Genomic DNA, 26,048 nt, shown 5'->3' with positions numbered 1-26,048 from the left:
ACGATAGGGATTGGCTACACAGAAACCATAGCAAGAAAAGTGGTGACAGCGAAGCTGCCAGGCACCTGGGCTGTATGACCAGCTCTGTGGCTGGCAGCCAGCCCAGTGGGCCTGCAGAGGTAGGATCAAGCATCTTTGACTAGGCAACTGGCTAGGCCAATGTTTTGGAACAAGGGATATTCTCGCCTACCCTTGAAGAATAGCTTTGTGAAGTCATTTTTGTTTTAGATTTTGTTTTCATGGTGACACTAAAAGACCAGAACTTTATTCCAAGGCCCTGTGTTCTGTGAACATTTTTAAGAAGCAACAAAATTGAGAGCATTTTCAGTGAATTTTCACAATGAACACTGGGATGCCTGTCACCTAAATTCTACTATGAATGCTTTACTTCAACTGCCCTACCACAGGTCCATCCAGCTACCCTGCCTCCCGCCATCCATCCATCAGTCCAGCATGTTAATGCACTTCAAAGTAAACTGTGGTATCTGTAGCTTTCCTTTCAGCATTCTTATCATCTACCAGTGTCCACATTTGCTTACAGCAGTTTCTTTTGATGTTCAATGTATCTATAATGACAAAACACACACATCTGAAGTGTATAGTCACCAAGCGTTGACAAGCACATCTACTCATGTTAGAAGACACAGAACAAAGTCATCACTTACAAAATTCTCTGGGGCCTTTGCCCATGAATTCCCACCCACGGAGACAATCAGTTATGATACTGTCCCTCCACAGATAAGTCTTGCCTATTCCAGAACTTCATTTACAAAGAATCCTGTGCTAGGTACTTTGTTGGGTAAGAGCATTCACATGATTTTTGAAGCAGATTGCTTTTCTTTAAAAATTACTGCAGATAACTCTCAGTACTTAGGAATTACTGTTGCATATTCAATAGCTCTTGATCTGTTTTGTTATACATGATATCTGATCTCTTTCCAGTTCCTAGCTGTCAGGAAAAAAAAACAAGACTATTCCTGCACAAGTATTTTTGTAACTATATAACTTCCCTTCTCTGGGATTATTATATAAAAATGCATAGGCACAGCAGTTAAGACACTGCTTGAGGCACATGCATCCCCTATCTTTGCATCAGAGAGCCAGACTCCAGCCCCAGCTCCCTTTCCAGGCCAGTCTCCTGCTAATGCAAACCCTGGGAGGCAGCAGGTGACAGGGTGACAGCATTTAGGGTCAGGTCCCTATTGGAATGAGAAAAGGGGGAGTCTCTTTAGAAGTGGATCAGGGTTCATGAAACCAACCCCCACCTAGCAAGTGGGCCCAGGATCTGGGCCAGGTGACCCACACCCCACCAGTGGGGTGGGAAATCTGGCGGGGCTTGGGTCTCCTGGCCCAGGTATCAGGGCCATTCCACTAGGTGGGTGCGGGTTTGTGAGCCCCAGCAGAGGGGCATTCAAAGATGCTTGGGACACCTGGCCTAGCTACTTGAACTCGCCTGCAAGAACATCCCCTACTTAATGAAAAAGGTGGAGCAATGAACACAGGCCCTGTTATAAAAGTGTGAACCAGCAGATGAAAGATTTCTCTGTCTCTCCTCTCCTCAAATCTGATCTGCCTTTCCAATAAAAAATAAACACATCTTTAAGGAATAATCATAAATATGCTTACAGATAAAATAAAAAGATTCCACTTCGATGAGGTTCTGGATCTTCCTCTCTTGGGGCGGGCCCCTGATGACTGCAGGGGCAGTTGGTGACTTTAAGCCCAGCTTTGTTCACTGCTTCGGCAATGAGAGATTCCCCAGAGAAGACAGGAGGCCAGGATGCCTTCTGTTGTGCTATTTTAGCTATGACAATGGCTCAGTACTTGGGCTCCTGGTCTCCTTCTGGGGAAACCCTAGCTGGATTCCTAGTTTCTAGCTCAGGTCTGCTTGTTGCAGGCATTTTGATAGTGAAACTGAAATGGAAAATCTCTGTGTCTATTGTTCTGTAGTCCAAATAAATAATTTTTAAAAATAAGAACACGATTTCTGGGTCACAGGGTAATAAGGTATTCAGCTTTGGCCTTAAAAAATCACTGATACTCTTTAGTATTTTTTAAATAAAGACTTTTTGATTTTTATTGGAAAGGCAGATTCACAGAGAAGGAGAGACAGAGAGGAAGATCTTCTGTCCACTGGTTCACTCCCCAAATGACCACAATGTCTGGAGCTGAGCCAATCAAAACCCAGGAGCCAGGAGCTTCTTCTGGGTCTCCCAAGTGGGTGCGGAGTCCCAAGAACTTGAGCCTTCTTCAACTGCTTTCCCAGGCCACAGCAGAGAGCTGGCTGGGAACTGGAGTAGCTGAGACACAAAACAACACACATATGGGATTCCAGCGCATGCAAGGCAATGATTTAGCCATAGGCTATCGCGCCAGGCCCAGTTTTAAATACTGCTTAAGGTGGGTTGCATTCTTTTATGCTGCCACCAGTAGTATAGGAGAGCCCCACAGCCAGTGCTGCATGGCCTTGCTGACATCTGCTGTTGTCCATGTTTACCTCTCGTGAACTTTTCATGTAGCTGGCTGTGGTTGTTGGACAAATCAAGGGGATCTGCCACCACTGTGCGTTGTATCTACAGGCGTGGTGCTTGGGGCACTCTACAGAACCTAATATCAATATATTTCTTAAAATATAGTTGAAAAAACTGGGACTAGCACCATGCCTCACAGGCTAATCCTTCACCTGCAAGCACCAGTATCCCATAAGGACACTGGTTCATGTCCCAGCTGTTCCCTGCTTATGGCCTGGGAAAGCAGTGGAGGATGGCCCAAAGACTTGGGACCCTGTACCCTCTTAGGAGAAATGGAAGAAGCTTCTGGATCCTGGCTTTGGACCAACTCAGCTCTGGTTTTGGCAGCCATTTGTGAGTGAACCAGTGGATGGAAGATAATTCTCTCTGTGTTTCCTTCTCTCTGCAACTCTGCCTTTCAAGCAAAAATAAATCTTTAAATAAATATAATTGAGAAAATTAAAACAGGGCCAGCATTGTGGCACAGTGTAAGAGGCTGTCAACTATAGTTCCCACATGAGTGCCAGTTGGAGTCCCGGCTGTCACACTTCTGATCCTGCTCCCTGCTGATGCACCTGGGAAAGTGGCAGAAGATGGCCAGGTTCTGTGTCCCCGCCAGGAGACCCAACATGACTGCTGTGCAGGAGAGCTGCACTGGCTTCAGATTTCCCAGGGGGTGTTCTAAAAGTCTGTGGCAGGAGTACATTGTCAAACCACAGCTTACCAGAGCTGCTCTGGCTACTGTTAGAGCATGTGGGTCTCTGAGGTCTGGAGGAACCCACGAGGTTACCAGTGCCTGAACTCCAGTGGCCACCGATGGGTAATCTAAAGGTGAGCATAATGTCTACTGCTCAGGAAAGCCCCACACCTGGGACATTCCAAGCTGCTAAAACAATGCATTGCCAAATTCCCCAAGGAGCCCATCTGCTTCTTCCCTGCCCAACTTATCAGGGCCCCCTGTGGTGCTCTGGACATCCCAACAAGCAGCTTCGGAGGGAGACTCTGCCCTCTGTTCAGATGAGATGAAGCCTGGCTTCACAAACCCCCCACCCCGTCCTCTATTTCAGCAGGCTTAACTCCACTCTCTTAACCCTGCCCTTGTTCTGTTCCCACTAAACTCAATTCTTTTCTACTTTAGCCACCTTGTGGCCTTTTCCCAACCCTACAGTCCTAAAACCTAATAGCTACAATTTACTAGAATTTCCCTTTTTCCTTAATCTATAAAATAATGTGTGTAGGGATTGATCGGCATGAGGCCTCAATTGGCTGATCTTCCTCCTCCAAGTGCTGGCATCCATATGGGTGCCAGTTTGTGTCCTAGTTGCTCCACTTCCCTTCCAGCTCCCTGCTTACGGCCTGGGAAAGCAGTCAAGCATGGCCCAAAGTTTGGGACCCTGCGTCTGTGTGGGAGACCCAGAAGAAGCTCCTGGTTCCTGGATTCAGGTCAATCAGCTCCAGCAGTTGTGGCCATTTGGGGAATGAGCCAGCAGATGGAAGATTTTTCTCTCTGTCTCTCCTTCTCTCTGTAGAGCTGCTTTTACAATAATAGTAAATAGAACTTTAGAAAAAATAGTGTGTGTTGAAAGCTGGAAATCGTTGTTCTCACGTCACAGAGTACTCAAAATCTGCTTTAAAAAAATGAGCCTTGGGCCCGGCACAATAGCCTAGTGGTTAAAGTCCTCATCTTGCACCCGCTGGGATCCCATATGGGTGTCAGTTCATGTCCTGGATGCTCTACTTTCCCATTCATCTCCATGTTTTTGGCCTGGGAAACAGCAGGGGATGGTCCAAAGTCTTGGGACCCTGTATCCACATGGGAGACCCAGAAGAAGCTCCTGGCTCCTGGCTTTGGATCAGCTCAGCTTACTTGGGGAGAGAACAAGCAGGCAAAAGATCTTTCCATCTGCCTTTCCAATAAAAATTTTAAAAATAAAATAATGTGCCTTGGGTTGATGTTGTAGCACAGCAGCTTTAGCCATGTTTGAGACACCCACATTCCATATCAGCGTGCCTGTTTGAGCCCCAGCTCCTTCACTTCTGATTCTGTTTGTCTTTCAGCAGATAGATTCTTCCTCTCTTTCAAAATAAATAAATAAATCTTAAAAAAAAAAAAAGAAGAAGAATCTTGAGGCAAAAGCATGCAAAGGGGTGGCTATATCACGATCCTAATCTGTGTGCTCCCCATGGGTGCTAACCCATGAGGCCTTCTTAGTCGTGTGTAGCGGACGACTTGTCAAAGCCCCGATGTGCAATCTGGAGTCCCCAGTTCTCAGGATACAACCGGAGGAGGGGTGGGAAGCAGGCAGCTGGGGAGGCCTCGACTGCCAGTATCTTCTGCTGTTGTCCCAAATTCCCTGTCTCCCCACACAGCTGGGTGCTCAGTAACCAGGCTTAGAGGCCCTCCACTGCAGTCTAATTGGTGCCACCTAGGTGGGCATGGAAGTGTGCAGATAGCTCCCTGACAGGGCCTGGCAGGTGCAGGAGCTGTGTGACACATGAAGGGTAGGTGGCTGGACCTACAGCCTTCGGTTTCTTTGGCGTTAAGGAGAGCCTGGATGAGATGCCAGACTTTGATTTCAGCTGGGGTCACCATATCTACCTTGCTAGGTTGTCAGGAGGGTTAAAGAGATTGGGGCAGGGGTCACAGTACCATCTCCATTTGCCTCTCCAGTATGTCCATCATGGGCTCAGATTTCTCTTGACCTCTCCTGTTTGGGGTCCCCAGCGGTGGGAAGAGGCCCCGGACCAACTATCAGACAGGGCAGGTCCCAGAACTCTCCGGCTAACTCTTACACAGAAAGACCAAGCAAGGCTCCAATCTTCTAGCTTTACTGCCCGGTTTGCTGGAGCAGGGTCTGGGTGCTAGGACTTAGCTTGGGGAACAGAAATTCTGGCTTCTGTGTCCACGTTGGGGGAGAAAAGGTCAAAAGCTCTTGCCTGTGAGCCTTTTCCTTCGATTCAAAACAGCACACAGAGGCACCGCATTTGGGATGCCTGGTTCTTTCTCAGAATGCTAAGCTTCAGAGGTTGGCTGTCCCGGAACCGCCAACCCCAGCCCTGCTTTGTGAATTAATAAAATAAGCCACCGCCACCCACTTCCCACGCAAGCACCCAGCAGCTTGACAAGCTATCTGGCCTGCAGCAAAGGACCACGGGGTAGGTTTCTGCGGCGGTGGCGACACAGGTCCACCTCCCCCTCCTCCCGGTCCCATCAAACCCGCCTGGATGGTCGCCGCCTCGGGGATTCAGGCGGGGCAGGAGCCCGGGCGGGGGTGCAGAGCCCGCAGGCCAGGCCAGGCGAGGCGGAGCGGGCGTCACGTGGCGAGTCAGCCGGGCGCCGGGCGGGCGGGGCCGGCCGGGTAAAAGGGCGCGGGGCGGGCGGCGGGGCTACGGCGGCTGCTCGGCACCGGCGGCGGGCGTGCGAAGAGGCTGCAAGCCAGGCTCTCCCGGCTGCGCTCGGTGAGCGGGGACTGTGGGCGCGCGGGCCGGGGCGCGGGTGACCCCTGCCGCTGCCTGGGCGGAGAAGGCGGACGTTCTCAGTCGGCGAAAGAGGGGCCTCTCGTGCACCCTTCGCTGCTGGGCGAGCCAGGGTGGCTCCGGCGGCTCGCCTAGCTGCCTTTGCGCCATCACTGGGCTCGGTGACCCCGGCCTGCTCGGCCCACGTTTAGGGCCCGGCCCAGGCGCAGTGACGTAGGAGATGGGGGTGGGGAATGCCCCGGGCAGAGTTTGGCCTGGATTGTCCTGCCAGCTGGAAGCTTGCGTTTGGGGCTGTGGGTTCTTGAGAGACCCAGATTATCAGCTGAGCTAATAATCTCTCTTGCCGTCATTGTGGATTTGGTTCGTCTCTCCTGCTCCGTTTCCCCGCCACCATCGTTCTGCAAGGTTTGCCGGGGCGCATCTTTCTACACTCCATTCCTGGAACCCCGTGAGACAGGTCCTTTTGAAAGCAGGAACCTGAAACTGGGTGGCTAGTGTGGGACCGGAGGAATGAGATATGTAAACAGGAAGAGAAGCTGCGCGGAGGAGAGAAGGCTGGCTTAGGCTTGGGGCGCCCCTCTTGTGCCCTGGGAGCTTGGGCTGTGGCAGGAGCAGGGCTGTGCCCGCACCGGGGTGGAGGAGGTGGAAGCCAGGCAGTACCCAAGCCGGCCTTGGGTGCCATGGGGTCAGGGGAACTGGGCGAGTCCCTGGGGCATCACTTCCTCTGCAGTTCCCGCCCCTGGGGAGAAGGATTTGGCACTGGGGCAGCAGCAGTTGCTGGCCCAGTTGGCAGACAGACCAGGGTTGGTGAATTGGACTGGGTTTCTTAGCAGGTGTAGATCACCCCTTCCCCAAGTCAGGTGTAGGTCACACCCTTCACTGAGTGCTGGGGTGAAGTCCCAAAGTATGGCTCAGGCCACATTTGTCTCCATCTAACCTTGGAGAGACACCCCACCCCACCCCCACTGATTGTGGGGTGCAGAGGGCGGCCTAGCATCTCTGCTTGGTGTCTGGGGAAAAACTGTCTCCAGGTGCCTGTCACTGGTGGAGCCTGGCCTGAGTGAGTCCACCCTGGCTGTGTAGACAGAGGGAGAAGTGAGTGATGAGGCACAGATGAGTGGTTAGCTGGCCAGGGAAAGGCCACTCCTTCCGCATATCCGTTCCCAAGGGGAGGCCTGTTGCCTCGTAGCCCTGCTGATGGAGAACCTCAGGCCCTGGAGTTCTATAGCAGGAAGCGGCAGGGCTGCACAAGCTGTGATGTTGCCTCTGAAAGTTGAAGGTGCCCCACCAAGAAGTTAACACAACTGGGGGTGACTCAGGGGTGCTGGCCGGTCCTGTGGCTGCATCTGTGACCCTGGGTTGGACGGAGCCACAGCTGCCTTTGACACTGGCTCAGGTCACATGTTTAGGTGTCCAGACTGGTCAGGTGGGGGATGGAGAGTGGGTGGAAACCCTTCAGCTGCAAGTTGGAATGGCCCCTGTGGTGCTGACTCAGCAACTCAGGCTGAGACCCTGGCTGTAGACAGCTGTTTTCTTTTCTCCTCCCCCACCACCCCTGGGCCTGGGAGTTGGAATTGGTCACAGAAATTTCGGGTGGAAGATGATATTTTGTTCTTGGCAGTGGATTGAGAAGGAAAGGGACACTGCTGTTGCATGCTTTAAAAAAATTTTTTTTTCATTTCATTTTATTTGGAAGGCAGAGAGAGACCCAGAGCTCTCGTCCATTGATTTCCCTCTCCATTATGGTCACAGCAACCCAGATCAGGCCAGGCTGTAGTTTTAAGGCCTGGAAGACCATCTGTGTCTCCCACAAGGATAGCAGGACCCAAGTAGTGTGCCATCACCTGCTGCCTCCTGAGTTGCCCGGAGCTGGGCCTCCCACTGGTGGAATGTGGGTGTCCGAAGCAGCATCTTAGCTGCTCCCCCACATGCAGCTTAAAGGGATTAGTAAATTGTACAGACTGCCCCAGGCTTGGGAGATTTGGGCTTACCTATCTGGGGGCAGTGTCAGGGGTCTGCTGCCTGCTTGCTTCTGGTGTTCTGGCCTAAGGAGAGCATTGGAACTGCATGAGGCTGAACTACATGAAACGAGAGCTTTCCACTTGCTCAGAATTCTCAGGAAGGGAGGGTGCTGAGGGAGGAGTCTATCTGGGGGTGTATTTACTTACTGAATATTGGGGTGCAGTCAGCTGTCTACATCTGGTGAGGTTCCAGGAGGTGTGGGAGGTGAAGCTTGTGTGGGGTATCCTCGTGTGGGTGTTGGTGTTCCTCCCGGGTTCATGTGGGATGTGAGTCCAGGGCTGGACCCTAGGACTCGCTGAGTTTGAACCAGTCCTCTTGTTTTTCCTTCCCTGCCTTGCAGATGTGGGACCTTCCATCGCAGGGTTGTCTGAGGAGCCCCCGACTGAAGCAGCAGGGTCCTGTTCTCTGTCCTGTTGTGTCAATTGCTGTCCCTGAGTCTCTTGCCCAGGGACACTGTATCACCTGCGTGCTCCTCCTCCCCAGGTCTCCTGTGATGTTTGGGTCCTTTTGCTACTCTGTTTCAATCCAGAAGCAACATCATATATCTTCAGCTATATGGCATGCATAATCTCATTTGTGAGATTTCTTTCCTTCTTAAATGTACAGTGTGCTTTTTACTGTTACTGTGTGCTATAGTAGGTATCCTTGTTTTTCTCAGACACTTAAAAGAGTTGGGACAAAAGAAGTGGAGTTTAGTGCTAGACCACAGGGCAGGGGTGTCTTCCATGATTACATGCTACCAGAGTGTTATCCAGTACCCATGTATCGACTTGTACCCCAGCAGTGTGGAAAGTTCTAGCTCCTCATCTTTAATAACACTCGATATGACCAGACTTTAATTTTTGCCAGTCTGGTGAGTTTGAAATGGTATTGCTGTTACAGTGTCTGGCACCAAAATTTTACATTTAATTCTCTGCCTTGGGAAAACACTGATGTAAGTGAAAATTTTCCTATTCTTGTGGTTGGTCAGTGATAGATAGCACTTGTTTAATATTTAGGGAGAGAGAGAGAAGGAGAGACACAGAGAGATCTGCTGGTTCACTTCCCAGCGGGTTGCAACAGATGTAGCTAAGCTGGTCCAAAGCCAAGAGCCTGGAGTTTCTTTTGGCTCTCCCACATGGGTACAGGGGCCCAAGGACTTGGACTATCTTCTGCTGTATTCCAGGCACATTAGCAGGGAGCTGCATGGGAAGCAGAGCAGCTGGACTTGCATTGGTTCCCATTTGCGATTCCAGCACTAGAGGTGGAGTCCTGCTATGCCATAGCACTGGCTAGAATTTGATCACCTGATGGCTAGCAGTTTCTACTAAGGGACACCTCAGTGTCCGTTTTCCTCACCTGGAAAATGGAACTCTTATACAAATGCGAAGGTCCTGGTGTTAATGTAAACATGGCCTGTGCTGGGGAGGATGTGTGGCTTGTAGCCTTGACCATGTTATCTGTAATGACCAGACCAGTAACTTCTTTGGTCTGGTCAAGATAGTCTGATGTTACCAGATAGCATGGGTGGAGGAGAAAGGCATTGTAGTGCGCGGATAGTCAGCAGACCTTGCACAGCGCCCTGGGGATCAGCAGGGTGTTCCCACAGAGGCTGGTAGGGTCTGGGCCGCTTTCTGTTCCTCTGCTACTCTATTCACTAACCCTGTGGTACTAGAAATGTGACTTGTTTGGTTAGTCACAGCACAGTAAATAAAAAGACCCTGGGGCAGCAGGTGCCACCTGCCATACACTGGGGAGATGTGGATCCCCCTCTCCCAGATGCGGAGGGTTCCTGGGCTGTATCTCCCTCCGTGTCCCAGCACTACCCTACTCCCCAGAGCTCAGAGAGGGAAGCAGTGCGGAGCTGGAAGTGCTGGAGGTGTGGAGTATTTCCATACCTTGCCATCGAACTTCTGGTGGCGAAGTAATCTAGCCTACAATCCAGTTAGGCTGCCTAGATGCTATACAGGCCAGAGAAGCCAGGAACACCAATCTCCTTCAACTCTCAAAGGATCTGAAGCTTTTGTGTGAAGCAGATCCGGCATCCTTCAGTATCTAGGCAGAATGCCCACTTTAGAATCAGAGATGTGCATCTCATTAAGTGGGTAATAGAGCTGGAGAGAGCAGAGCTGGTGAACAGAAGCATCCAGAACTTTCTGGAACATTGTGCCACCAACAATAAACACATTTTGAACTGCTGGGAGCTCTCATGGTATCTGAGGCTGTGGGCCTCATTTTCTTTGATGTGTGGAGCATGGGGTTTACTGCGCTGAATTGCAAGCATGGGTATTATAACAGTGAGACATTCCCCAGGCATGCAGGGGAGTAGCTTGAGTAGGCTGGCCTTGTGCACCTGGTGCACAGGAGTGACTTATTTTGCATAGGTGATTGACAGGTGGGCAGCAGGGGCAGTGCCTGTGGTTGGGCTTAAGGGCTCAGGTGACTCAACTGGATGGGGTCTTTTAGCAGCTTCTCCTGGCTCCAGGGCTGGCCAGCAGCCTGTCAACTTCCCCCGGACTGCTGTGGGTCACACACAAATTGGCTACAGTGGAGCCCAGCTTTAGCGGAGAGATAGGCAGCTGGTGGGTGTCTGTTCCTAAGGAGATGGATGGGGCTGAGCCTGGATGCACTTTTTTGGGTTTTATCCTTAAATACTGTCAAGTAAAAAGGTGTTAAATATCACGAGGAGCAGCAACCTATGCTGAGAAACCACATCAAGACTGTGATTCAGCCTCAGGTCTGTTCCGAGCGTAGGTCAACACGTTCCCACCTGCCATGGCGCCGCCTGTGTCTAGCTAGGCCACAGCAGGAAGGCAGAACAGTAAGGCCTTGGCTGGAGATGTGCTCAAGTGGTCCACACTCAAAACCACTGCCTCTGATGAGAGGTAAAGCCCCGAGGCTTTTATAGAGAATAGAAGGGCTTCGGGGGTTCTCAGGCCAGGGCTTGCCCAGGCCTCCCTGCCCTCCCACCTTCACCATCCCCCTAATCTAGGACATGTCTGTAAGCAGCTGTGTCATGGCGGTAGCTGGGAAGACATGGGCACTTGGTTTTTTTCATTGTTGAGAGTGGACTGTAGAAGAAGCCAGCACTATTTCCACTTCCGCCACTGGCCGCTACACCATGTCATTAGATGTTCACTCACTTCTTTAAAAATGCTCAGTTTCTTCCTTCTAATTGAAAGGTGGAGCAACAGAGGGAGAGTAACTTCCATCCACTGGTTTACTCCTTCAAATGGCCACAACAGTCTGGGCTGGGGCAGTCCAAAGCCAGGAACCATAAACGCCATCCAGGGCTCCCACAGGCTTGCAAGGGCCCAGACACCCTGGCCATCTCCCAGGTTGCATTAGCAGGAAGTTGGATCCAAAGCAGAGGAGGCAGGACTAGAACCAGCACCCTGATCTGGGATGCAGCCATCCCAGGCTGGGCAGCTCCTTAAAAGGTACCAATATGCCATTCCTCCTGCAACTTGGCACGAGCAGAAGGTGATCCAGGCAATGACAACATTGTACGTGCCTTCTGTGGCACACAGTGGCCCCTGAGTGCTGTGCATGGGTTTGAAAAGGGAAGACATGAGTAGCACATGTGCATTTTTGCCTGGGATTGGCTTAGGGAATGGGCAGAGCAGTGTGGTGGCAGCCATGTCTGCCCCAGAGCTCAGCTGGGCCTGAGCACTGCAAGTAGCATCTGCTCCTAGCTGTTGTCCCCGCCCGGGCCCCTTCCGGAGAAAGGGGTCTGCTGACTTCCCAGCTGCTCTCCCTCTTCCTGGGCCTCTTCCCCTTTCCTCATGAGATCAGTACTTTCTGTTCTTCCTTTCCTAGGATTAGAAAACAGAAAACCATGGGATTGAGAAATCAAGGGGAGTGTTTGTTTCCCCAAGGGGAAGAGATGGTCGGGCATGGCTCTGTGCTCAGGCCTGGGGTGCCCAGGAGTGGCTTGTTAAGAGCGTGGCCTGGCCTTCTCACCCCTTGCCCATGTCCAGCGTGACAGGTGCTCACTGGTGTGACATGCAAAGGGACACCTGGCTTCATATTTTTTGGGATTTCTATAGTCTCAGAGACCTTCAAAGTACCAAGGATGCCCTTTGGGGCACTGAGCCTGCAGAATAGGTGTGATTCAAAGCTTGTTTCAATGCAGACTTTTGTGATGTTGGAAGTATTTTTTCTCTTTCGTTTCAAAATTTTTTATTGGAAAGGCAGATTTATATATAGAGAGGAGAGACAGAAAAATCTTCCATCCTCTGGTTCACTCTCCAGATGGCTGCAGTACCTAAAGCTGAGCTGATCTGAAGTCAGGAGCCAGGAGTTTTTTCCAGGTCTCCCACATGGGTACAGGGAGGCTTTGGGCGGTCCTCGACTGCTTTCACAGGCCACAAGCAGGGAGCTGGATGGGAAGAGGAGCAACCAGGATACGAACCAGTGCCCATATGGGATGTCTGTGCTTGTAGGGGGAGGATTAGCCAAATGAGCCATTGCGCTGGGTCCTGGAGTTACTTTCAGTTAGTTTGGAGTGAAGGGAATTATTTGACCTAGGCTAGAATTGGAAGGAAGAGAAGAAAGGAGGGCAGCAAAGCTGCTTTCATTACATTCTCACTAGGCCCCAGGCCAGGAGCTTTGTTCACCCTCAGTTCATTCTTGACTTCCTCCCAGAGACACAGTGCCTGTTTATTGTTTTACAGGCAGAGGGGGATGGGGAAAGCTGAGGTTTAGTGAAGATCAGTGAACAGGTGGCAGAGCTAAGGACCCACAAGCAGGGCTCCTCCCTGCTCTAAGCCCTGGAGCCCGACTCGACTCTGGTTTGACATGCCTGTGTGCAGCATCCTGCCTTGTGGGAGGCTTCCCTAAGGACCCAGCCAGGTCCCACGGGCTGCCCTGGCCGGAGAACCCCGGGGGTGGCAGCCCTGTGTGCCCAACTCCACCTGCAGGAAGTGGATACCCTGGTGATGGTGTTCTTGCACCTGCCTCTCCCATCTTGCAGAAAGGTTAAAGTGTCACATGTAAGTCAGAGGGTGCCACCGAGGAGAAAAGAACCAGCCTCCCATGCCTGGGTGCCCAGCGACCCGTTTACCTAACAGCTTGGAGGCTGTGTGGGTAGCTGACATGTGGTCATGTGACATTCAGTCTCTGTGAGTCACTGGAAACACGAGGTGAAGTGCGTGAACCCAGAGTTGCCAGGAAGCAGTCTCGGAAATCACTGAGAACACGTGTGGCAAGCAGATGTCTGTTGGTTCTGTGGTCTGAGGTCTTGGAAGCAGTCCCACCATTCTTCCTAAAAGAAATGAAACTTGAAAATGCAAGAACAAGTTTCTTGCATTTTTTAAAGATTTATTTTATTTTATTTATTGGAAAGTCAGATATACAGAGAGAAAAATCTTCCATCCTTTGATTCACTCCCCAAGCAGCCGAAACAGCCAGAGCTGCACTGATCCAAAGCCAGGAGCCTGAAGCCTCTTCCAGGTCTCCCACACAGGTGCAGAGTCCCAAAGCCTTGGGCCGTCCTCAACTGCTTTCCCAGGCCACAAGCAGGGAGCTGGATGGAAAGTGGAGCTGCTGGGACTAGAACTGGCGCCCATATGGGATCCCGGGGCTTTCAAGGCGAGGACTTTAACCGCTAGGCCACGCCGGCCCGCCGGGCCCAGTTTCTTGCATTTTTAAAAAACTTACTTAAGAGGCAGGCAGGTCTCCCATTATCCACTAGTTCATCACATCCCTTCCCCATGCCTGCAGTGTCTGGAACTGGGAGACAGGAGCTCAATCCAGGGGCCCCTTGTGGGTGGCAGGGACCCGAGTACCTTAGCCATGACCAGCAGGAAACAGGAGTCAGGTGTTGAACCCAGGGACTGGAAGGGAGTGTGGTGACAAGTCTCCCTCCCACAGTTCCTTACTACTCTTGCAGCCTTCCTGTGTTATTTTGGATTTGGTAACAAGGATGCATCCACCTGTGCACACTGCGTAATGGACTCAGATTAATCCTTCACACTTCCGGTTTGGTGTGGGCGTTTTATTCTATCTGTGATAGAACCACTTAGCCTGCGTGGTTCTTCAGTGGCTACTTTGTATTCCATTTGATCACTTACTGTAAGTCATGTTATTTGGTTATTAGGCACTTGGCTTTGTTTCTGGTGTTTTGTTACTACAAGCCAGGACTACTTTGTGAAAATCCTGTAATGGTATCTATGCTTTTAGGAGTTGATATAAACGTCAGGTGAATTTTTTAAATGTTCACTTGCTGGGTGCCACAGCCGACAGATTTAAGGATTAGAAGAATTCCTAGGTGCTCACCTTGGCAGCACATACACTAAAATTGAAGCAGTATAGAAGGTATCCCAGGCTGGCCCCGACATGGCTGGCCCTGCCCCTGGGTACCCGTTATTAGTAAGAAACCTGTCCGACCTTTCCCTGTTTGATCTGTAATGAACATCTTGATTTTATCTACATGCCTCTGAGGCTGAATATTTGTATATCTACATTGCCATTTGTAGTTTTCTATAAAGTCACTTTATATCTTTTTTTTTTTCCTATTTTATCATGCTGCTTCTGTTTTTCTGAATTTTTTTTTGTTACATTTACAAATTTATTTGAAAGGCAGAGTTACAGAGAGAGGGCGAGACAGAGATCTTCATCTGCTGGTTCACTCCCCAAATGGGTGCAATAATCAGGACTGGGCCAGGCTGTAACCAAGAGCCTGGAACTCCACTCTGGTCTGCCACATGGGTGGCAGGGGCCCAAGTGCCTGCCTGCTGTCTTCCCAGTCTCATTAACAAAGAGTTAAATTGGGAAGTCAAGCAGATAGGCTGGCACTGGCACTCACACGGGGTGCTAGCATAGCAGGTGGCAGCTGAGCCAAGCTCACCGCAGTGCTATTCCCATGTTGCTACTTTTTAAAGAGGGGAAGAGACAGATTGACGGGGAATTCCCATCTGCTGGTTCACTTCCCCAAATAAGCACAGCAGCTGAGCCAGGTGGAAGCTGGGCACTAGAAACTCCGTCCAGGTCTCCCCCCTGGGTAGCAGGATTCCAGCTTTGAGCCATCTGCACTGGCAGGAAGCTGGGACCCCAGGCCAGGCTCTCTGATACAGGGCTCAGGCATTCTTGCTGCTAGATTTCATGCCCACCTTAGTTTTTGATTCCCAACAACCTTTGGTAGATCAAGGAAACAAAGTCTTACATATTTGTTGGTATTTGTTTTTAAAACTTTTTTGTTCTTTGTTTGTTTTTCATTTTTCTCTTTAGAGACTTTTTCACATCATCAGATATCTCCCCTTGTAGGCCCTATTGTGTATCAGTCTTGGGCATTCCTTAAAACGAAGCTACAATTCTGATAGAACATTGATTTTCTTCATAAAACTTTTGATTTAAATTTTTTTTTTTTTTTGCATTTGTTATAGTTATCTTGTTGGTGGTACTTTTTTTAGGAGTCAGGATTCAACCTTACTTCCCACCCCCCACCCTTAAATGGACAGCAGTGGTGCAGGCAACACCTTCCTCTGTGGCCTTGCCTAGGGCCTGTGTGCACTCCCACCCAGTCATTGTGCGTCTGTGTGTCACGTTGGTGGCCTGGCTCCTGGGCCAGCATTGCCTGATGGTGTGTGGTGCCTGCTGGCTACCCTGGAGGCCTGGGCTTCCATCAGAACCCATATTCTGGGCCCGGCGGCGTGGCCTAGCGGCTAAAGTCCTCGCCTTGAAAGCCCCGGGATCCCATATGGGCACCGGTTCTAGTCCCGGCAGCTCCACTTCCCATCCAGCTCCCTGCTTGTGGCCTGGGAAAGCAGTTGAGGACGGCCCAAGGCTTTGGGACTCTGCACCCGCGTGGGAGACCCGGAAGAGGTTCCAGGTTCCCGGCCCGTTGCAGCTCACTTGGGGAGTGAATCAAAAGATGGAAGATCTTCTTCTCTGTCTCTCCTCCTCTGTGTATATCTGGCTGTAATAAAATGAATAAATCTTTAAAAAAAAACAAAAAGAACCCCTTTTCTGGAGCGATCCTGCGCTCCTCCCACATCTGCCTTTCCACATGAATGGTTGTATGAACTAAGGCACAGTGAACCTGAGATTTTCCCTGCAATGAGGACTCCATGTGTGCAAGGCAGAGCATCTACGTGGCACCTGCGTCAGGTCGGGGCCAGGTGCTCACGAGGCCCCAGGTGCTGGCCTCAGGGAGGGCTTCTTGCCTTTGTGCCCGCCACTTGTGCAAGAGGTTGAATCATGGGATCAAGCTGCAGCTCGCTGGTTTCTTAATCAAGGAGCCAGTCAAAGGTCAAAGACTGTGGCATGGATGTGAGGATTTTCCATAAGCTTCATCTCGGAGGCTGGAAGCAGAACCCTGGGCTTACCAGAAAATCCAGAGTAGAACACTGGAGACTGGTACCACTGGCCAGACCAGCTGCACGCCCAGGCTGGCACCTCGCCAGGCACACCTGGGCCTGCATGTGTTATGTTGCGAATGGGGCTCCAGGGTCACAGTTTTTTTCTGTTTGGTTTCTGCTATCCCTTTAGTCTTCGTCTTAGGACATAATTCTGCAGAGACCTGTCTCTTTCAGATCTCTGATGCAGCTTAAGTCTCAAGCTTTGTTCCACAGATCTGCTTGTCCCTGAAGCTGGAAGGAAGAAAGGAAGGAAGGAAGGAAGGAAGGAAGGAAGGAAGGAAGGAAGGAAGGAAGGAAGGAAGCGAGGAGCTGGGCCCTGTCTCCCTGTAGGTGCATTATAGGCTGGCTCTGGCACTTCTGACCCAGACAGGGCATACACGTGGCTGTGCGCTCTGGGCACAGGGTGAGACTGTGAGACACAGCTGGGAGCCCTTTGGACATCTGTGGTTCTTGAGGGCTTGCTGCCCTCCCATCAGGCTTTGCTGAAGAGGAAATGAGAGGGGACAGAGCAGGGATGAGGATCCACCTAGACGGCACCCTGTGAGCAGAGCATGGGAGATCAGTGAAGGAGAAACAGACTGATGTTTGCTGTCCTGTCCTCCCCAGGGCCATCGAGGATCCAACTTGCAGGATGTGGCGGCTCTTGGCCCCTCTCTGCTGCCTGCTGGCACTCACCAGTGCCTGGAGCAACTCTCATCTGCACCCACTGTCGGATGAGCTGGTCAACTTCATCAACAAGCAGAACACGACGTGGCAGGTGCGGGGGAGCTGCTCTGGCTGTGGCTCTGCACACAGATGCCCACACTGGCCACAGGCCATTTGTCTTGGACAGTTAAAGCTCAGGACCATGCCCTTGCCTTCCCATCCTGTATGCTATGTGTGTGTTAGAGGGCATGTGTGTGTGGGTCTGTGGGGGGTGGACAGGAGAGTGAGTGAGCTTCAGAAACATTCACTGCCAGGGAGGCCCTGTGAAGCCCTCTCAGAGGACATACAGTGCTTCATCAGTACTGGCCACTGCTCAGGGCTGGGGAGCAAGTTCAGGCCTGGTTAGCTGCAGACAGTGGCCGTCAGAGGGGATGCTGAGGGCCATGTTCTGCCTGTGGGTTCCTGTGGCTCTTCCCCAGTCTGCCTGCACTCTACCTTGGCTCCCTTGCTCTCCTGGGCTGGATATGCATCCCTTGCTTGCAGCCTCCAGAGCGGGCAGTGTACCTCCCTACAGCACCCCACCGCATCCCCATCCCAGGCATCTCCTCTGTCTGGTGGTGGCTGACGGGGAGGACGACTATCTTCTAGGCTGGGCACAACTTCTACAATGTGGAGGTGAGCTACCTGAAGAAGCTGTGCGGCACCATCCTGGGTGGGCCCAAGCTGCCCCGGAGGTGAGTGTCTGATCGTGGGGTGAGCACACCTGTCCAAGCCAGTGGGTGTTTGTTGGACAGGTGGGGAGGAGGGGACAGAGAATGCTCCTGAGACTTGCTGACCCCACAGGGCTGCCGAAGTCACAGGAGGTGAGGGGCTGTCGTCAAGTGCTGGAGTTTCCTGCTGGGTTGCTCCCAGGGGTCTCGGAGCCAGGGGCAGTCCCCAGGTGTGATGGCATTGGTCCAGGTCTGCTGGGTCTGCAGGGTGAGAGCTAAGAAAAACCATGTGATCTGCCGTTAAAGTTTTCCTTTCCTAACAAAATCTTTAGGGCACATTTTCCCACAGATACTGTCTCGGGTAGGCTTCAGGTGTCTCCCTGAGGCTGGGGCAGTTGAGTTTTGGGACTGCACCATCTATACGGTGGTGAAGATAGTGATGTCAGGAGCCTGGGAGTGTGTGTGTGTGACTAGGAGTGGGAGAAACAGGAAGCTATGTCTGCACCCTGTGGTTGTACCATGATGTAGCTCTGGAAGGAAGCCAGCAAAAGGCCAGGTCGCATTGAACAAAATAATTAGGTTTTGTGAAATGCCAAGGACAAAATCCCTGCAGACTTCATGCTATCTTGTGCCTCATTTCCTGTCTGGGTAAGTGTAGCCCAGCCAAGCCAGCTCTTCTCTGTTTATTTTAAGATTTATTTATTTGAAAGTTTGAGTTATAGAGAAAGAATGAGAGGGCCTGGCGCCGCGGCCTAGCAGCTAAAGTCCTCGCCTTGAATGCACCAGGATTCCATATGGGTGCTGGTTCTAATCCCGGCAGCTCCACTTCCCATCCAGCTCCCTGCTTGTGACCTAGGAAAGCAGTCGATGACGGCCCAAAGCCTTGGGATGCTACACCTCTGTGGGAGACCTGGAAGAGACTCCATGCTCCTGACTTCGAATCGGTGCAGTACCGGATTGCAGTCACTTGAGGAGTGAATCATGAGATGGAAGTTCTTCCTCTCTGTCTCTCCTCCTCTCTGTACATCTGACTTTGCAATAAAAATAAATAAATCCTAAAAAACCAAAAAAAGAAGAAGAATGAAAGAGAACGTCAGTCTGCTGGCATTGGGATGGTCCAAAGATAGGGGGAAGGAGATTTCTTCCAGGTCTTGCACATGGGCACAGGGTCCTAGGCATTTGGGCTGCCCTGCACTGCTTTCCCAGGTGCATTAACAAGGAGCTGGATTGCTAAGTGTAGCAGCCAGGACTTGAACCAACATCCTTGGGGGATGCCGGTACCACAGGCAATAGCTTTATCCACTAATTCACTGCACCGGCCCCAGCTAGTCAACTGCTGCTTAAACTGAGCAGACCCTGCAGGGTGGGGTGGTGGGACTAAGTCATGGGATGAGCATGGCTGAGAAACACCTTTTTTTAACCAGAGTTCAGTTTGCTGATGACATACAACTGCCTGAAAGCTTCGACGCCCGGGAGCAGTGGCCGAACTGCCCAACCATCAAGGAGATCAGAGACCAGGGTTCCTGCGGCTCCTGCTGGGTGAGTCGCTGATGCTGAGTAGCCAGGAGCTGCCTGGAGCAGGGAGTACTGAGGGGCAGGACCAGCTGTGACAAAGCCAGCCACATGAAATTTCCAGAGCCATTGTTTCCATCCATTCAAACAATCTTAGGCATTGTTTTTATCGGGAGCTGTGGTGCAGATGAGGTGTGACCACAGCTGTGCAGAAGCACCTGCAGGCTGGCTGTGCAGCTGAGTCCCTCCCCGTGGCCCACCTCCTCAGCACATCATAGCAGCTCTGACCATGGCTTCGGGAAAGGGTCCCAGTATGCTGTCTGGGCTTTGCTTCCTTGTACTAAGAGCTATAGAGCAGGGCCATGGAAGCCTCATGGCCGTTTGTAAGCCCATGGTCCAGCTGCATTCAGTCCCTTCCCCATACCTGCCGACACTGCTCTCCACACCCGCAGAGCCCTGCCAGTCCCACATTGCTCCCTGGTTCTGTGCCTTTACTGGAGCACTTCTTTAAGAAGAACCCAGCCAACCCTACATGTCTCGGAAACAGGGTTGGGTAGTTCTTATGGAAAAGCCAAGTTAGAGCCCAGGTGCTGAGCACCCAGTGTACAGAGAGAGCACCCACCCCTGGCTCCCTCATCCCTGGAAGGTCTGGAGTCCTCCAGCTGGAGAGGGCCACCTACCACCCAGTGAGGCGGCCTCCTTATGCCAGGGACTTTGTTCTGCAGGCATTTGGGGCCGTGGAAGCCATCTCGGACCGGATCTGCATCCACACCAATGGACACGTCAACGTGGAGGTGTCGGCTGAGGACATGCTCACCTGCTGTGGCGGCCAGTGTGGGGATGGGTGAGTCTGCCTCCCTGGACCCTGGGGGTACTTGGGTGTTGGAGGGGGGCACACTCCTGAGATCCAAAGCCAATTGTGACTGAGACACGGGTACTGGGCTGGGAGGGAGGCCATCGGCCAGCAGGGGCCAAAATCCAGGGTCTTGGCAAAGCTGGATCTCCTAAACCTTGGGGAAGCAGCACACCCCATGTTCTTCTTCATCCTCACGAGTACCCCTGTCGGCTGCTTTGCTGAGTTCCCACATGGGCAACAGGGCTTCCCAGGGCCTGGGCTCTCCTGCTGTGGCTACAGATGGACAATACCTAGCAGGAAGGGGAAGCAGAACACATGAGTGCTTGTCCCAAACCAGCGGAATCTGAACCTGCAGCCCTGGCAGCTTGTCTGAAGTCTGGAGCTCCCCTTCCCTCTTACCTGTGAGGCACTTGCTAAAGACCCCTGGTGGCTGCCTGTGCCAGGTCCATCATGTTTTCTCCATCCGTGCACACACTCGCAATGCCTCATCCATCTTCACTGAGTGCATAAACATGCGCAACACCTGTGCCGTTTCATACTTCACACACTTTTTCATGTAAAGAAAAGCAGTTTTCGCGTTCTTGCCATACCCAAACGGGCCCACTAAGAAGTAAAGCAAGGGTGACTTGAAGGCAGGTCACTGTTGCGCTACTGTGGTTGATCCAACCACCAAACTAAGCACCCAGTAGCTGACAGGCAGGGTGTGCATAAGGCGTGGACACTCTCCAGATGTGATGGGCCACGGGTCACTGAAGCTGCAGCATACGAAACCCGCCGATGATGGGGTGGACTGTAGGGGGCTGCTAATATTCACTTTGGGGAAGTGCAGCGAGAGAAAAAGAAGGTGCTCAGTGTTAGTGTGGTGTGACGTGAGTCCCATCTTCCTGAGGCTCCGTAGTGGGGGGGGTGTGGGCAATCCCCTAGAGGAGAGACATACCTCTCAGGCGGAGGGGCTGAGGTTTGCAGGGGCTTTGAGGGCTGCCGTGCCAGGTGCCCTAGGCAGTGATGGACTCAGGTGTGCCCCTGGCTCCTTGGTACCTGGCTGTGGTCTGCAGAGCCACTAGAAGGTCTCACAGTGACTCTAACAAGAACATCACCCCACTTTTTTATTGTAGCTGTAATGGTGGCTACCCCGCTGGCGCTTGGAACTTCTGGACCAAGAAAGGCCTGGTGTCCGGAGGCCTCTATGACTCCCACGTTGGTGAGTGTGCACCCTGAGCCCCGGGTTGCCCAGAGGGAGGGTTGGAAAAGCTCTGAGTTATGCTGGCTCCCTCCTCTGTTATAATGTCAGTTCAGGGCACAGGCCCAGCTGCATGGCAGGGTAGACATATACCAGCCCTCTTACTAGCAGAGTCAGTTGTGCTGCTGCCACAGACAGAAGACCCGCCTACTTCTGCCTGGCCTCACCTTGCCTTGGAGTGGGGCTCTGTCTCAGTGAGGGCTGTTGGCTGACCTCTGCTGTTCTCCTTGGATGCCTTAGGTTGCAAACCCTACTCCATCCCTCCGTGCGAGCACCACGTCAATGGCACCCGGCCCGCGTGCACAGGAGAGGGAGACACACCCAGGTGCAGCAAGACCTGCGAGCCTGGCTATGCCCCATCCTACAAGGACGATAAGCACTACGGTAAGCAGGCTGGAGGGCTCCTGGCACCCTCTTGCAGCCACAGGGTAGAGGAAGGAAGGACAGCCAGTTGGCTCTGCCTGGCCAGAGGCCGAGGAACACTTCTTACCTTTGCTTGTGAGCTGGAAGGGGTGGGGAGCTCCCAGGGACCCTCCTAGGGCCTTTCCCGCAGGGTACCTGTCCTCAGGGAAGCCTACTGCTGGGAAGCCTGTGTCCCTCACCTCCACTGGGTAGCAGGAGATCAGTGGGTGACAGCTGGTCACCTTGCCTGGTTGCTTCCTTAGGCTACAGTTCATACAGTGTCACCAGCGACGAGAATGAGATCAAGGCGGAGATCTATAAGAACGGCCCCGTGGAGGGCGCCTTCACCGTGTACTCAGACTTCCTGATGTACAAGTCAGGTGTGTGCATATGATGTAGGGTGGGGGCCACCAAGCTCCATGCCAGGGGGTGGGAAAGGAACATCTGGGGGGTTGGCAGCAGACCCGGCCTTGCCTACTGCCTCAAGGCAGCCCAGCTGGCACCAGATGCCAAGTCTGTCTTCTTAACGTATTTTTATTTATTTGAAAAAAAGGTTGGTATGGGGTAGGAGACAGAAAGGTCTTGAATCATGCCCAAAGTGGCACAGTAGCCTGGTCAGAATCTCATTTTCCTTTTTGGTAGGGCTGGAAGGCACTCCCGAGGCATCTGCTTGGGCAGATCCGAGTAGGAGGGGCCTGCATTGTAGAAGGCCTTGGTATGCATGGCCGAGAAATGTTTTCATGATGACATTTACTCTACTAGTGGGTTCTTACAGCCGAGCAGTGACCCTGGGTCACAGAAGCCTGCTTTCGGTGGGGAGGAACGTCAGGGGATGGGTGCTTCCCTTGTGGGGAGTCTCCAGGTCCCACTGGAGCCTGTGTCTCCTAGAGCGGATGCTGAGGGAGGAAGGGTGGTGACACAGGTGTGACGGGGCTGGTTGCCTTCCCTAGGGGTGTACCAGCACTTGACCGGTGAAATCATGGGCGGCCATGCCATCCGCATCCTGGGCTGGGGCGTGGAGGACGGCTCCCCCTACTGGCTGGTGGCCAACTCATGGAACACTGACTGGGGTGACAAAGGTGAGTGGCAGCCTGCTCCCACCCAAAGGCAGGGAGCTGGTGACCAGGACTTGGCGGGAGTACACTTTGCTTGGCCATGCTGGGTCCTTGCTTCCAGGAGCATGTGGCTCCCTGCACACCAGGTGGCTGCATCATGGAACAGACCCTGCTGTCTGGGACAGGCTTGGTGGCTGGCTCCTCCTGGGTCTCTTGGGGGATGAGGATGTCCATTGTGATGAGAGTCCAGGTCCCAGGCCCACCGTGAAAGCACCTTTTCTTCTCCCGTAGGCTTCTTCAAAATCCTCCGAGGGCAAGACCACTGCGGCATCGAGTCGGAAGTGGTGGCCGGAATCCCACGCACCGATCAGTACTGGCGACAGATCTAATTGGGTGGCGGACTGGCCAGCCCCCTCCCCCATCCTGGGGGAGTCACCCCTCGCTGTATCCAAGTCGGGCTGGGGATGAGAAGAGTTGGGGTGGGGGTGGGTAGGAATGTCTTTCCACACAAGATGCAGGAGATTTTTGACAGGGCCTGAAGGACTGGACTGGGCCCAGCTTGTGGCCACTGTCAAAGCATCTCTTCCACGGAGATGCTTCAGAGGCCGGCCCCCTTCTAGCCTGCTTGGCAGACAGTGGTCATGACACAACAGGCCCTGGGGGCCACCATTGTGAGCACAGGATTCCCTTTCCCTGTCGCCCCCTCCCCCCCATAAACTAGGCTGTTTGTCACCCCTGCTGCTCCCAGCTCTGGCTGTTACCCTCTGCCCCTCCTCTCTCCAGAGACCTGTCAGTATTGGGATTCCTGACAACGACTGTTATCCCTCCGGCGCAGCACCTCCGAGCAAGTGGCCTCTTGGATTCATACCTCGTTTGGAGGAGAGAGGGAGGCAGCAGCCCACCCAAAAAGCCACTTTCCCCCAGGGTCCCTGCACCTTGGCAAGCTCTGCAGTGTCAGAAACCCCCTCTGGCTTTGTCTTCAGCATGGTCCTTTTTTAATAGAAGTTTTATTTTTTTGCATACTTCCACTGATCATGTGAACAAACAGATGTAAGGGTTGGAAGAGCTGTACTTGTTTGACAGATCATCTCCCAATGATATGGCTTAGAACAGAACAAAAACAAACCCCAGTGGCCTGGATTTGCTGCTGGTCTCTCCTGACATCAACTAGCACAGTGAGACTAGCGTGGGAGAAACCAGCTTTTACTGTTTGATAAAAATCACTGCTTTGCCCTGTCAGTTTAACAAGGAATGACTGTGCCAATAAAAGGTTTCTCCTTCCACCCAAGCTCTGTGCTCTGCTGGTGTCTGACCCCTGCTCACCTTGCAGCCCAGTGGCTGCTCTCTGCACTCCTGCCCACAAAGGGAGCATCCTGTGGGCGTGGAACCATATGTCCTGGCTACTGCAATTAAAGCTCTCACCATGCAAACCTATTTCCAGGCCGTAGCGTCCTTTTAGCTCCCTGCCACCCTCAACGGTCTGTAAATCCACATACTGCATGCATCCCAGCCTTTGGCATGCTGGCCCCTCCTTCCAACATGAAGGGCATATTAACTGCAAACCAGTGCAACCAGGCTGAGAGAGGATGCTGCCTGGCAACAGGCAGGCGTGCCGTGTCTCAGGGAACCAAGACGCCATCCTACCTGGGCACCTGTTCCCTTGGGGGTCCTCAGGGTGGGTGGAGCCAGAGCCCTGTGTACAGCATTTTGAGAATTTTCTGCCTCTGTCACTGGTTTACTCTACTGGTCAAGAATTTTCCCATTGTTTCATGCTGGTTGAGAATTGTAACCCAGAGCACGGAAACAGAGACCAGAAGAATCCACACAAAATCCTGCTGGCCAGTTCCAATGCCTTTTATTTCCCTTCTAGCCGAGTGCCTGAGTTGGGCTGGCTCTTTGCCGAAGTATGGAAAGCCTGGCTTCTGCCAGCGCTCCACTTTCTCAAGTAAGCTCTCAAAACCCAAATGTCATGAGCAAAAAACTGTGATCCTGCGATTAACAGTGGTTCCGTGTGGTCACTTTATTCTTGGGATTTCAAATAAATTCATAGCTTCCGAGTTCCTTGCTCAGACCTAGCTCTTCCTGCCCCCAAACTGAGTACTTCTACTCCCGTGTTGCTTTCTCCCCCCCCCCCCCCCTTACCACAATTCTACCCTTGCCCCTTGGAACCAACCGAGATGTGTTCAGTAAAATAGGAAGTATGAGGCATCCCTACACATGAGGCAGCTTGTAGTGGAGGAACCTGCCCTGGCCCTGTGGTGGCCGTGGTAGCTCTCAGCAGATGCACCTCCCATGAATTGTCGCAGTTCAGTGCCTTCTTCAGTGCTTGCCCATGGCGGGGAAGACAGATGATGCTGGCGCTGCCTTTATAGCCTTAGAGAAGGGCATTCTTTGAGGCGGTCAGGATTTAGAGGTTCCAGCAAAGGTAGGCAGGCCTGCCAGCCTTTTCCTCTCTCACAAGCCTCGGCAAGCCCTGCTATTCCCAGTTGTCTGCAGACCGACGGCAGGCCTGGCCGTCCCCAAGGGCCTGCTGGAGATGCACTTGAGATGCATGGTACACAAGCACCCTGGCCAGCAGCAGCTGCAGGGCTGGAAGATCTCTGACAGGTTTAAGCTCACAGCCTTGCAGCTCTGCCTCTGATGTTCAGAATGCTTTATTTGGCAGATGCCTGGCTGTCCCTCTCTGTACAGCCAAGCCCCTGGGACACAATGGGGGGAGCCTCTCAGTGGGGGCCAGACAACTCAGGGGCAGAGGGTCTGCATGTGTCTTACCTAGGCTTGCACAAGTACCCCAGGCCAAGACCAGGTTCTTGCTCCCAATGTCATTTTTATTTTAAGCCGCGTTCAAATGGGTCTGGTGTTCTGAATAAAACTCAGCGGTTAAATAGGAACCAAATAGACTGAAGACCTACTAGAGGTGGAGACTGGAGGGTGGGTTTGCCAGATTTAGCCAAGTAAAAATAGAAGGTGTACAACTAAATCCTGAATTTCAGATACATAATTTTTAGTATAAATGTCCTATGCATTTATATAATTATACTAAAAAAAAGTTTAATCTGAAATTCAAGTTTAATTGGGCAACTTGTATTTTTCCTGGTAACCTTCCATACCTAGGAAACCAATGTTATTAGTATATTATCACTATAATGAAATGCCTAAGGCAGCTGACTGGTAAGCTAACTTTGGCGGCCTCCATTGTAGGTTTAGCCTGACAATGACATTCTTGCTGGCAGAGTCCCAGGGTAGCACAGGGTATCACATGAAATAAGCTACCAGGATC

At 52.2% G+C, this 26,048-nt stretch overlaps 2 protein-coding genes across 3 annotated transcripts in view; one reads left to right on the top strand and one right to left on the bottom strand.

Annotated features, from left to right (window-relative positions):
- Positions 1-3,106: 3,106 nt before the first annotated feature.
- Positions 3,107-26,048, bottom strand: part of FDFT1 (farnesyl-diphosphate farnesyltransferase 1) — a 55,964-nt gene continuing 33,022 nt past the window's right edge. Inside the window, exon 8 of the mRNA XM_058670098.1 lies at positions 3,107-3,118. The gene's annotated coding sequence lies outside the window, so the exon portion shown is untranslated. The remainder of the gene's footprint in view (positions 3,119-26,048) is intronic.
- On the top strand, positions 5,823-24,051 carry CTSB (cathepsin B). 2 transcript variants are annotated; one of them, XM_004579106.2, is made up of 10 exons: positions 5,823-5,969; positions 16,955-17,105; positions 17,642-17,727; positions 19,128-19,242; positions 19,941-20,059; positions 21,187-21,272; positions 21,552-21,695; positions 21,977-22,093; positions 22,664-22,792; positions 23,060-24,051. In XM_004579106.2, the coding sequence occupies exons 2-10, from the start codon at positions 16,980-16,982 to the stop codon at positions 23,155-23,157; spliced, it is 1,020 nt and encodes a 339-aa protein (XP_004579163.2). In that variant the 5' UTR covers positions 5,823-5,969; positions 16,955-16,979; the 3' UTR covers positions 23,158-24,051. The 2 variants fall into 2 exon arrangements, with proteins under 2 accessions (XP_004579163.2, XP_058526083.1); XM_058670100.1 differs by lacking the exon at positions 5,823-5,969 and adding an exon at positions 6,327-6,392.

Source organism: Ochotona princeps, chromosome 11, assembly GCF_030435755.1.
Source record: "Ochotona princeps isolate mOchPri1 chromosome 11, mOchPri1.hap1, whole genome shotgun sequence".
Classification (NCBI taxonomy): Eukaryota; Metazoa; Chordata; class Mammalia; order Lagomorpha; family Ochotonidae; genus Ochotona; species Ochotona princeps.
The sequence above is the reverse complement of the archived record's forward strand: the minus strand, read 5'-3'. Positions and strand labels throughout refer to the sequence as shown.

Bases quoted from the DNA above. Each gene is read 5' to 3' on its own strand.
- CTSB (XM_004579106.2), top strand. From the start codon at position 16,980: ATGTGGCGGCTCTTGGCCCCTCTCTGCTGCCTGCTGGCACTCACCAGT. The intron at 17,106-17,641 runs GTGCGGGGGAGC...ACTATCTTCTAG, and splicing joins AGCAGAACACGACGTGGCAG to GCTGGGCACAACTTCTACAA. The intron at 17,728-19,127 runs GTGAGTGTCTGA...TTTTTTAACCAG, and splicing joins GGGCCCAAGCTGCCCCGGAG to AGTTCAGTTTGCTGATGACA.